Source organism: Corylus avellana, chromosome ca3, assembly GCF_901000735.1.
Source record: "Corylus avellana chromosome ca3, CavTom2PMs-1.0".
Lineage (NCBI taxonomy): Eukaryota > Viridiplantae > Streptophyta > Magnoliopsida > Fagales > Betulaceae > Corylus > Corylus avellana.
The window spans coordinates 27,232,671-27,245,833 of NC_081543.1; the positions used below are offsets into that span (position 1 = coordinate 27,232,671).

General features: G+C 35.2%; 3 protein-coding genes across 3 annotated transcripts; 2 read left to right on the forward strand and 1 right to left on the reverse strand.

Moving 5' to 3' along the window:
- Positions 1 to 496: 496 nt before the first annotated feature.
- Positions 497 to 2,554, reverse strand: LOC132176687 (probable pectate lyase 4). The gene is made up of 3 exons (XM_059588960.1): positions 1,728 to 2,554; positions 1,497 to 1,632; positions 497 to 718 (listed from the first exon to the last, which is right to left on the reverse strand). The coding sequence occupies exons 1-3, from the start codon at positions 2,552 to 2,554 to the stop codon at positions 497 to 499; spliced, it is 1,185 nt and encodes a 394-aa protein (XP_059444943.1).
- Positions 2,555 to 4,462: 1,908 nt separating this feature from the next.
- Positions 4,463 to 8,462, forward strand: LOC132175969 (uncharacterized). The gene is made up of 8 exons (XM_059588069.1): positions 4,463 to 4,650; positions 5,646 to 5,794; positions 6,152 to 6,209; positions 6,564 to 6,632; positions 6,708 to 6,803; positions 7,196 to 7,285; positions 7,740 to 7,807; positions 8,231 to 8,462. The coding sequence occupies exons 2-7, from the start codon at positions 5,646 to 5,648 to the stop codon at positions 7,788 to 7,790; spliced, it is 513 nt and encodes a 170-aa protein (XP_059444052.1). The 5' UTR covers positions 4,463 to 4,650; the 3' UTR covers positions 7,791 to 7,807; positions 8,231 to 8,462.
- Positions 8,463 to 9,638: 1,176 nt separating this feature from the next.
- On the forward strand, positions 9,639 to 11,531 carry LOC132176682 (probable pectate lyase 4). The gene is made up of 3 exons (XM_059588955.1): positions 9,639 to 10,465; positions 10,582 to 10,717; positions 11,310 to 11,531. The coding sequence occupies exons 1-3, from the start codon at positions 9,639 to 9,641 to the stop codon at positions 11,529 to 11,531; spliced, it is 1,185 nt and encodes a 394-aa protein (XP_059444938.1).
- The last annotated feature ends 1,632 nt before the right edge of the window (positions 11,532 to 13,163 follow it).

The following is a 13,163-nucleotide window of genomic DNA, read 5'->3' on the forward strand; positions in this document are numbered from 1 at the left end:
AATGTTTTACCCTATGAAGATAATGTTTTTCGATCTGTATTGCAGTCGCATGATAGAAATGATCAATATAGAATATGAGATTCATTCTACGTAAATGATCCTACTTGGGGTTCTTGATCTTTACCTAGGCATTTTTAGTAAGAGAATCGTTACACATTTATCTCTTTTCTATCTTTTTTGTGTATTTGCTCATCTATTCTACGTAGACGGACAAGAGATGAGCAAAAGATGAAAAACAAATGATTCTCTTTTAGTAATTAAATGCTGGTAAAAGTGGACTTGGTAGAGTTTATAGATCAATCTCATGGCGTTGAGTAAGTTGCCTTAGTATAACAAACTTTTATGGAAGGAGTTGGATAGTTGATTATAATAAGAGAATTACATGGTTGGTCTTTGTGAATTTTCACAAAGATTGTAGCTCGTACATTTTCACACGGCCTAAAACAACTATCGAAACAAAGAGATTCCTTGGGGTGTGATCTAGACAAGAGATACCTTAGCATTTAGATCGCGGGGTGCATCGTAATGCACCTGAAGATTTTGTCAATGACCTCACATATCTTGCATCTACGACTGCGAAATCTTGTTCGCGACTATAGCCTGGCTTTGTCCCACCAGCATTTGATTGAACAAAAGAAGCTCCATTTTCAAAAACATCATCCACAGAGAAGAATTTCCATGAGCCCGTTTTCCCCTCACTGCTCTTTCTCCATGTGACCTGTTTCAACAATTTTGTTACATAAGTAGATATACGTTAGACAACTTCATGTGTGAGTAGCATAGTGATTAGTGATTGAAGGACTAAATCCCATGCCTTCTATAATAATAACATAATAGTCATGGGAGCAGTAAATAGTTGTAAATATTTTATGAAAGTCTAACAAAAAAATAATTTTTAACATTAAACTTCTAACAAATTAGTGTTACACTCAGGGACGGAGCTAAAGGCCAAGGTTCGTGCCAGGCCATGAATTCTCGTTGGTTTTGAAAATTTTATTTTAGTCTTATCCAATAAGTCATGAACTATGCAGAATTATTAATGATTTGTATGGGTTGATCCTAGCTAGGCCAATCTGACTCATCTGACTATACCTTTTTTTTTTAAATGATGAGAAGCCCCTTGAAGGCAAGGCCCCTTTGGGATCCATTCCAGTTGGGTACACCCAGATACACAACCCTGCCTACAAGAATCATGTATCAGGTAGTTGAAGAAACTTGAACAGTCGACCACGTGGTATTACGCCAAACGAACGACCATTTGACTTAACCTTCGCGAGCTCTGGTTATATAAACCTTATATGATCGATCAGTATACGTAGTTTCTAAACCTATAAGAAATTCAAAATGTTCGATATTGCTCAGTGTTGTACTTCTTTTCTTCCTATCGTCCTTTCTTCATTTTGTTTTTGTGTCTCTATATATATATCTGTGTTTGTAGTGAATATATGCATTCTTATAAGTGCAAAGATCAAATGATAACGGAAGCATGTAGTTACCTCCTTGTTCCCTGATTTTGGTGCAATAAATAGGTTGGCTTGACTCTTAACGCTAGGAGTCATGCTCCCCCCTATGGCGTATTGCATCCAGCCCTGGTAAAGGTTGTTCACCACATGTGCATATCCATAGCGGATCCTGCAGATTAAGGTTTTTTTTTGTGGATAAGGCATGTATTATATATATATATATATATGTGTGTGTGTGTGAAGCAATAATATTGAATGATGTACCTTGGCATCCGTTGGTTGCAATTAGGTCCAAAATGGTTGTACATGAGAGTAACCTTCATGTTCTTGTCCCGCATGTACCCATCATCGTGCCCAAGAAGCATGACTTTGTCCTGGTATCTAAACCAGTTGTTGGAGATGGTGATTTCTGTAGAACCCCTCGTGACATCAAGAAGACCATCACTGCACTTATACAATGTATTATGGTCTAGCCACACCTTCGATGCAGTAACCAACCTTATTGCATCTCCATCCACCTGACCCACTGCCATTATCTTTGACCCTGGACCCATCACTGAGCTTGGTGCTTGTGGCTTGCAATGGTGGATACGTAGGCCATGGATGATTATGTTGTTTTCCTTATAAATCATCAAGCATGCATTGCCGGCAATGTGAACTTCAGCCCCCCGACCATCAATGGTTGTGAAGCTACTAATGAGAAGCGGTTTCTCAAGCTTGATATTCATGCTCCTTTGGAATGTGATCCACTTCTTCCCTCCGATCATCGTTGCTCCATATCTCAGAGTCCCTGGTTTGGGGTTCAATGGGTTGTCACTAGAATCGGTGACTACATATTGTATGAGGCCTCTTCCAATATTGTTTGTCATCTTCCCAGCAAAACCCACTGAGCATGTGGCAAGCTGTTGTCTGTTGCTCCTCCAATTGGGGTTCCATCTCCAGCACCGATCAATCACGTTCACGTTCAAGCCTGCAGCCATCTTCGTTGATCTTTTAGCAAGAGTAGCATTAGGAGTGAAGAGCATGACAATGACAAGAGCCAATGCAAAGCGCCAAAGAAAGGCAATCTTGGTAATTCCCTGCAAAGCCATAGTTATGTGCATGCAAATAGAACAGAGGAAACTGGAAAGAGGTGAGATAGTGTTGGGTTATAGATGATTTGAGTGAAGAGAAATATATATAGGTGGAATGGTTAGTGATGCTTTGAAGTTTGTTTAGTTGGTTTTAATGTACAGCAATGGGGGTGGGGGGTGTAGGACACAAAAGAAGCAAGCTATTAGTGAGTTTAGTGGTTTTAAGGCCTCCCCTCAATTTCACATAGCTAAGATTTCCATAGCAGCCAAACAGGTAGAGATGGATGTCATTGCTTTAATCTAGGAGTAGTTACAATTGGCAACGCATACATGTGCACCATATGTCATGATCATGAGAGTTTTTTTCTTTTTCTTTTATATTATTAGCTGTAAAATGTATTTTACACCTGATTTATATTCTACTAGCATATAACCCGCACAATACACGTGATTTTTCAATATATTAATATATTTGCTATCCACAATATGAAGAAAAGACAATTATGGCAAAATGGGTTTTGAAATACTCCGCTTTTTTTTTCTTTTTTTTTTGACTTCCGTTTCATGAGGCATGGTCCTCAGCTAATTGAGCTACCCCTTAGGGACTTTGAGATACTTAAAATACAACAAGCTAACAAACTCTTAATTATGTTGCCCGAAAAAATGAAAGTAAAATTCAAACTATAAAGAAATAATTAGGAGAAAATACACTTTAGCCATTTAAACTATAATTCATTTTGCACTTACACCTTCAAACTTCAAAAAGTAACATTAGGGCCTCCCATACTACAACCGCGTGTTAAATTAGGCACTTTTTTGCATTTTTTCTCTTCAAAATATCCTTAAATTTATTAAAAAAGAACCATTTTTAAAAAATTAAAATTATTAAAATTTTTTTTTAAAAAAAAAAAAAACACCAAAAAGCGGTGGCCCTCTTCATATTATCCCCCTTTATTTTTTTTTTTCAAATGGTTATTTTTATATATTTTAAATTTTATTTATTAATAACTTCAAGGGTATTTTAGGATAAAATGTAGAATTGTCTAATTTGACACACAATAATACTATGTAGAGCCCTGTGTCACTTTTTTAAAGTTTGGAAACATAATTACAAAATGAATGGTAATTCAGGAGGATAAAATATATTTTTCCCAAGAAATTAATGTCCCTTGTATGGCATGATTTCACCTTAATTATAACACCTTGAGGAGTTGCTATAAGGACGCAATTTGATGTTATTCACATTTCACACAATGGTTAATAGCTTGCAAAAGTTTGTATGTAAAATAACGAGAATTTGGGGGGCTAAACTTGAATTTAAAAGAGTGTTAAAATCCCTCTTCCATCATCCCCAGAGGATAGGGGATAGGGATTTCAACTCTGTTAACTTCAATGTTTTGTTATACTTATAGAAGCAACCGTTAAGTTGCTGCTTATTAAGTGGCACTTTTGGGACCTCTAGATTGTTTTTAATGCAACCTAGCAGTCCAAATTAAAAGCCTAGGGGTAATTAGCCTTAACGATGTACCATATCCCTTGACCAAGTGAAAAGATGTTGTCGAAGCCGCTTTAAGTTTTAACATCCGGTGGCCTAGGAGGGAATTAGATTTTCTCCATTTTATTTGAACGAGAGAATATCCGGTTACTTATAGTATAAGAATATTTTTGTTCACTCAAAAAGTGAAGACACAAATACCCTTTCACTGTAACTAACTGAAAATAAACTGTCCCCGTAGAGTAGCGCTTGTAGTGTTGTTTGTCATTATAGCAGTCTTAAATCTCAATTGCAATATATATATATATTTGCTTAGAGCTCTCTATTTCTAACATTTTTCTTAAAAAAAAAAAAAAAAGTCATTTATCAAACTCGACCAAAAGCAAATGTTATTTATTCTATCTGATTATTTTATTTGACTGGCGCCGCTTTTCGTTTTGCTTCGCTCTTATTTTCTATTTCTTTCCCTCCAGCAGAGTTTCATCCCCTCCCCTTCTACTTTTTCTCCCCTTCCATTTTTCTTTTCGTCACGCACCCACATAGCATTTCTCTATCGACCCCTCTCTCCTCCGCGAGCGGGGATCAGTGCAGTGCAGATCTACACACCACCGTCTTCAAGGTCAGCCAATGCCCATTTCTCTCATCAATCGTTATTGTTCATTCATTATACTGTATTTGGCTCCTTTTTTGTTATGGTTTCAATGGTTGAATGTTGTGTTTGGGGACTGAGAATCCTCGTAGGAAAATAGAAGAAACGAAAAAAAAGATATCATCATTTTGAACCTCTGAGCTTATCGTTATCTGGGTCCTGAGTAAAATTGTTCGGCCTATTGCTTGCTTTAGGTCCATGTAACTCATAGTTAGGATTTCATTTTCTGGTAGTTTCTTAATTTTTATTTTCAGTAACCAAATAGGTTCTATGCCTGTTTTCTAAAGTCGAGAAAGATAAGTGAAAATGTATGCCTTGTTGTTACAGACATGTATGTATGCCCTGTTTTCTGCATTCATCAATGAAATCTCTTGAATTAAAGATGCAGTTGGGCACAAAAAATAATTCCATGTATGTGAGCATTCCTCAAAGTGAGTTTCATGGTAGTTAGTTTTACCAATAAAAAATAATATGTAGTTAAAGTAGAAAAATATTTAGAGAGTTTGATATTTGGTAGTCTTAAAAAGTGACTAGCTATATCTAAAAAAGTACATTTTGAAAGTTAAATTTAACTAAATTTTCAAGAGCTTGATGTGGATGCTTAACGTTAGGTTCTCTAAAGTGTTTGTGAAAATGTCACACTGAGTATTGTGACAAAAAAATTCAATCTCCATGTGGACGTACTGTTCGCGAAAATGCTACAATGAAGCTTACACATAGAAAAAGAAGTGACCCAGCTTGTTTTGTGCTTGAAAGCTGAATACAATGCATGTACTATTTGAGTTCTTGGTTCATAATGGCGTACTCTCTAATAAAAATAAAAATAAAAACTTTTTTTTTTTTTGCATTTTTGGAAGTAAAATATCATAGCCCATGTTATTCCCTTTTGCCTTGTTAATCTGTGTAAGAGTACTACTTCACAAAGTGGCGAATAAGGGTGTTTGTTGAATGGTGTGATTGGTCAGATGAGGTACGTGAAGCCCTGGAACTTGTTCCATGACTTGCTTAAGTCGAATGCCGTAGAACGAGGTCGTTTGCTTGGTTTGGATGTGGGCGACAAGTATGTGGGGATAGCTGTTTCAGACCCTCGCAATCAAATTGCCTCTCCTCTGAGGTATGTTATTTTCTTGTAGTGATGATTATACCATGAAACTGTGCTAGAGTAAGCATTTTAAAGGCCATTGAGTTAGTTTTCACGGGATGGTTTGGTTGTGTTTAGTTTCTTTGTACTCGGGGTCAGCATTTTTTTCTTTTTTCTTTTTAATAAATTTTTCTTGCCTATTAAAAATTGAAGTTTTTTCTGTTAGACAATGCCTAAATTTGGTTATTGCTTTGCCATATCCGAGCTACCTGATATTAAAGTAGTATATCCCTCTTCAGGATCTGTTTTCCATTTGATGTTTGAGTTCTCACTGAAACTTTGATTATGTTTTTTTCTATGGCATAAATGTGGGTATCTTTGGTGCTGCAGTGTTCTGCTAAGGAAGAAATCAAACATTGATCTAATGGCCAGTGACTTTCAATGTCTGGTGAGTAATTTCTGTTGGTTTTTGTTTTTAAATATTATTTTTCCATTCTTGTAAATTCAGGGTAAGAGTTCAAATGGAAATGATTGTCAGACAGTGTCATCTTAAATCACAAAAGAGTATTGTATGATCAAAAGAACTGAACAGTAATGTTACTGTTGTGGAATAACGAGTTAAATCCTATTATTATGTCATAACAAATGGTATTGTCTGTTTGGTGAACTATCAAGAGGCTTCCTTTTACCACAAAAAGTTCTGTATCTTGGTAATTGGGTGTTTATGTTAAATGATTTTGAACTTTGAGTTTTCTTCAGTCCAGAGTCACGAGTCATAACTGTTTCTTCTGTTCGTACACAGATCTCTGAACTCTCTCTTGTGGGCTTTGTTGTTGGCTGCCCTTTCGACAGACTGCGAACCTGTCCAGATGTGAGTTTTTCCTGAGTCATGATATATAGATTCTTGTTCTTTCCCTGATTGCATTTATCTTTCCACTTTGATTAGGCAGTGCAAGTGAAGATTTTCATTGATGATCTCTGTAAAACGAAGAAACTCGAAGGTTTGAAGTACACCTACTGGGACGAGCGCTTTACATCAAAGGTCGGTGCATATAGCTATATGAACTTTCTAATTTTCCTTTCCAAAATGTTAAAAATATCACCTTTCAGTATGGTACCTGAACTACCAACGTTATCTGAGAAGGATATGTTAATTAGGGAGACCCACAAAGAGTATAATTTAGATAGGATAGAATGACAAAATAATGCATGTGGGTATCCTGGATTAGTTGACAAGAATCCATAGTCGGCTACAATTTGACTGTGATTGGATTAAGAATTATTTGATCAGTTATTTGAGAAGTTATTAATGGACTGCCAACCAAAATTGGAAAATTATTATGATTTACAGATTCTGGATCTCACTGCACATTTTGTTATCCATATTCTTCCGGCTTAGTGCCAGAGTCCTGAAGTTTATGTTACTGTTTGCAGAATGTGGAATTAATGTTAAAGCCTTTGAATTTGCATCCAGTTCAAGCAAAGACAATAATTGACAAGTTTGCTGCTGTTGGAATACTCCAGGTAATGCTCTCATTCTTGTTATATGTTCCATCAAAATCAAATGGTTAAGTGTGTTTGATTGATGTAAAACACAATGGCTCCTCTCAAGTCCTAATGTAAAGCACAATGGACTCATCAGTATGCTGTCAAATATAAAATTGTCAATAAATATCTTCTCTTGTAGGATTAGAGATTTACAATTTTTCGTTCAAGATTTTCCCTGGTAGGATTAGAGATTTACATTATGAACAGTCAATATATATTGTAATTCGGCCAAGAGGTAACTAAAATGTTTGATGTTTGAAAACCTTTCATATCTTGCTTACAGAACTTTCAGCATTCTGAATATTTAGGATATTTGAAGTCTTAAATGGAAGATATTTGAGAGTATTTACGCAATGATTGATTTCAAAGCTATTTTCAGAAGAGCCATTTAGACTGTAGTGGTGAAATCTACTTATATGTGAGCATGCAGGGATACCTAGATTATGTTAACAGGAAGATGAAGTTGGAAGCGGCAGAGTAAGATGTCTCCAAATGGATGTAAGTGGCTTGTTATTCATTTGCATAATGGCATTATTTCTGAATGTTGTACTAACAAAATTTTTAATGAATCCCTACTATGTGACAGCTCAAGTGTATTTCTCATTATTGTCACTTGATTTGCCCTGAAACCAATGGCCCTACTGAAAACAAACTCATAACTTTCAAAATAATTGAATTCTTTAAATTACACATTCTAATATTTTTAAGAATGTTGCTAAAGGTGCTACAGCTTTTATTATATGTCTCTTACAAACTAACGTGGCATTCAGCGTGACCACTAAACAATTAAATTTTCTAGTCAAATGTTGTTGCTTTATTTTTCACCTTTAAGATAGTGTCACATGAGTTTATAAGGGGGTTGTAGTAAAAGTTATAGTACTTCAAACATTTTCCTATTTTTAATCTGGTGAACTACTGCAGCTCACTAACAAGGCAAGCATTGGAAAAAAATTGGAACCACCGATGTCCGGACCGTTGGTGAAAGACGGCAACGAACCAAGTGGATCATTCAAATCTTTCCATTCCATGCTGTGTAATCTGCCGTATATTATGTTAATGAATTTTTTGGAACTTTAGGAATGTAAATTTCAATGAAATATGATTAAAATCTATGAAAAAATATAAGAGGCTTCCTCAAAAATTTCAAGTTGCAGCTATCACCAAGTTAGAATTGCTTGTACTAATCACAATTAGAAGTATCAGCATATATGCTACTCGCTACATTGGTGCTTATTCAAGTAAGAAAGACGGAGAAAACGACAGGCACAACCGGTAGCCTTATTTCTTTCCTAAACTGGACATGTTTTAATGTTTGTGTATTTGCTCTCTTTAGGCATCGAACTTTTTAACATCTTTCTTTCTTTTCGAATAAACTACGTTTGAGAAATGAGTCAAAGTTTTCTATGTTTTGACCTATATTTTTTTTATAAATTCAATAGATCAACCATTAGATTTGAGGGGTCTATTATTAACTTATGTGCAGTTTACATAAATTCACAAATCTAATAGTTGATTATAAGAGAATATTGGCCAAATATGAAAAAAATATTGACCTATAGCATTTCTCATTACGTTTTGACTATCTTCTCTGCAATATCTGGAGACTTTCTTCTTTCTTTCTTTTTCTTTTTTTTTTTTTTTTTTTAAAATAATAATAATAAGTGAACGATATGAAGGGATTGGGATTGGGTGCAATTACCCGACTAAATCTGATGCCAAAAGACTTAACCAATTAAATTAATGGACACCTTCGATTCAACATGGTAGTTGGGTTCTAGGTCATTAATGTGTATTATTACGCTCATCGAATGAGGGGCCCACTTGTCTTAGGTTGTTCAAATTTTATAGATATTTAGATAGCCAAATAATAAGGAATCTCAATCCGAATGTGACACTCATTTATAATATAAATCACGTGTAAAATACATTTAACAACTAATAACATAAAAGAAAATGAAAAAGAACAAAACTCTCATAATCATGACATATGGTGCACATGTATGTGTTACCAATTGTAACTACTCCTATATTACAGCAATGACAGCCATCTCTACCTGTTTGGCTGCTATGAAATCTTAGCTATGGCCTATGTGAAACTGAGGGGAGGCCTCAAAACTACTAAATTTACTAATAGTTAGCTTCTTTTGTGTCCTACATCACCCCACCCCCATTGCTGTACATTAAAACCACCTAAACAAACTTCAAAGCATCACTAATCTCTCCACCTATATATATGTATATATATACTTCTCTTCAATCAAATCATCTATAACCCAACACCATCTCACCTCTTTCCAGTTTCCTCTGTTCTATTTGCATGCACATAACTATGGCTTTGCAGGGAATTACCAAGATTGCCTTTCTTTGGCGCTTTGCATTGCCTCTTGTCATTGTCATGCTCTTCACTCCCAATGCTACTCTTGCTAAGAGATCAACAAAGATGGTTGCAGGCTTGAACATGAACGTGATCGATCGGTGCTGGAGATGGAACCCCAATTGGAGGAGCAACAGACAACAGCTTGCCACATGCTCAGTGGGTTTTGCTGGGAAGATGACAAACAATATTGGAAGAGGCCTCATACAATATGTAGTCACCGATTCTAGTGATAACCCATTGAACCCCAAACCAGGGACTCTGAGATATGGAGCAACGATGATCGGAGGGAAGAAGTGGATCACATTCCAAAGGAGCATGAATATCAAGCTTGAGAAACCGCTTCTCATTAGTAGCTTCACAGCCATTGATGGTCGGGGGGCTGAAGTTCACATTGCCGGCAATGCATGCTTGATGATTTATAAGGAAAGCAACATAATCATCCATGGCCTTCGTATCCACCATTGCAAGCCACAAGCACCAAGCTCAGTGATGGGTCCAGGGTCAAAGATAATGACAGTGGGTCAGGTGGATGGAGATGCAATAAGGTTGGTGACTGCATCAAAGGTGTGGCTAGACCATAATACATTGTATAAGTGCAATGATGGTCTTCTTGATGTCACGAGGGGTTCTACAGAAATCACCATCTCCAACAACTGGTTTAGGTACCAGGACAAAGTCATGCTTCTTGGGCACGATGATGGGTACATGCGGGACAAAAACATGAAGGTGACTGTCATGTACAACCATTTTGGACCTAATTGCAACCAACGGATGCCAAGGTACATCATTCAATATTATTGCTTCACACACACTGACACACACACACACATATATATATATATATATATATATATTAAAAATACATGTCTTATCCACAAAAAACCTTAATTTGCAGGATCCGCTATGGATATGCACATGTGGTGAACAACCTTTACCAGGGCTGGATGCAGTATGCCATTGGGGGAAGCATGAACCCTAGTGTTAAGAGTCAAGCCAACCATTTTATTGCACCAAAATCAGGGAACAAGGAGGTAATTATATGCTTTCGTTATCATTTGATTGTCTAACTAATAAGTGCATACATTACTGTTTAAGGTACTTAATTAACTATCAATTTTTTGATAGTTTGAGGAGAATATTATTGCAATTAAAAGTTTTGGAGATGAGATATTGTCAATTAGATAGTAGCTTGAGGAAGGTATCTGGACTTTTTCCAAAAATAAAAGTGTAACTAGAGATGAACCAGGGGTGGGCCTTGGTCAGCCCATAATGTTTTACATGATTCACTCAAATCATTATTAATTCTGAATAATTCATGACTTTTTGGATACGAATGAAGAAAACAATTTCAAAATCAGAAGAAAGTTCATGGCCTGGCACATATACCTTGGCCCTTAGCGCCGTCCCTGGGTGTAGCAGTAATTAATTTGTTAGAAGTTTAACATTGAGAATTAATTATTTGTGAGAGACTTTCATAAAATATTTATAACCATTTGCTACTCACATATTATAACTATTATGTAATTATTGTAGTAGCTAGGTATGAGATTTAACCCTTCAATCACTATTCCACTCACAAGTGAATTTGTCTAACAGACTCATGTAACAAAATTATTGAAATAGGTAACCTGGAGAAAGAGCAGCGATGAAAAAACAGGCTCATGGAAATTTTTCTCTGTGGGGGATGTTTTTGAAAATGGAGCTTCTTTCGTTCAGTCAGGAGCTAGTGGGGCAAAGCCAAACTATAGTCCTGAACAAGTTTTTCCAGTTGCAGATGCAAGATCAGTGAGGTCATTGACAAAATCTTCCGGTGCTTTACGATGCACCTCACAATTTAGATGCTAAGTCAAAGAGGAGAAGGCCACATATCAAAAAGAAAATTGTGCAATCAGCTTGAAGGCTGAACAAAGTATATATATATATACTTTAACAATATTTATCTACAGTGCCATGGTTGACTTATTTATACTCCCTTCAATTGTTGTGTATTTGAATATTTAATATATTTTTTTTTATTTATTAGCAAGTTATTTTATATGGTAGCTAATGATCTTGAATTTATGATCTTATTTTCACTTTTAGTTTTATGGGAAAATTACAGTTTATCCCCTCAGAGTTGACAGCGTTTTTCAATTTGAACACTAAAGTTTCAATTTTTGCAATCCACCCCCTCAAAGTTTCAAATTTTTGCAATTTGACCAATTGTATCCAAAACTTTCCATATTGCCCCTAGTTATTTATTTTTTATTTTTTATAAAAAAATTTAAAAAATATTCAGGGCCACCCCTTTGGTCATCTGGCCATTTTTATATCCCCAAATTTGTTTTTTTTTTTAAAAAAATAAAATAAAAAATAAAAATTAGGGGCAATATGGGAATTTTGGGATAATATTGGTCGAATTGAAAAAAATTGAAACTTTAGTGTTTGAATTGAAAAAAGCTGTCAACTTTAGAGAGGTAAACTGTAATTTTTCCTAGTTTTATAAAAGAAAAGTTTATTATTTCAGTCTGAACTTATTGTTTTTCATATCAATTATTATTATTATTATTATTTTTGTTAAAATAGTGGTAAATAATTATAGGATCAACTTCATACTTGGGATTGGGAAGCTACAAGTAAGACCTCCAAAAGATAGTGCCACTTGAGATGTTGGGTATGCACTGCAGGCAATTTAAACTCCATGAGGCTGCTAGAAAGGAATAAATACTTTACATTGCTAGAGACCTAAAAGAAAGAATTCTCCAGGAAAAAATTATTGAAATAAACTCCATCTAGAATGAATAATTAACCTAAAAACCAGAACAAAAACATAGACAAGAATCAACTTGTCTTCCTATGTGTAAACCTAAGGTTATTTGATATACGTCACTCCAGGTGGATTTTTCACAATGAAGATCTCTTACTTGTCTTAAATACCACGATCCCCAACCTTGTCACTTATAAGGCTACCAAAGTCACAATTCAAGTTCTAGCTTGGCCCAATAATGTTGGGGTACTGTATAAGCGGGGCGGTTATTAACCGTTAATTCTCCAAGGCTTTAAGAACTCCAAATTAAATTGCTGCAGAACGTTGAAGAGCCTCAAAGTTTGATAAAACTAGTGTTTGCCTAATGAATGAGTCAAATGATACTTTTATCTAAAATAGCTAATCAGATTTGTAAAAAACTTCCCACATTGGATTAGCCAAAAAAAAGGTTACATGTAGCAGTACTTTTCCAGAAAACCATTTTATTTTTTATTATTTTTCTCACCTGTTTTTTCTTTTTCCCAAAACTTTTCCTATCTTTCAAGAGATCATTATGAGAATATTCTTTCACAATTTTTAAATAAAAGATATTTCATAAATATGATTGACATTATTATGAGAATATGGTTTTCATGCTTAACATTAGCAAATAAGATGACATTTGAAAAATATAACCGTTGACAAATATAATGATTATAAAATACAACTGTTTCAAAAATATTATAGTTACA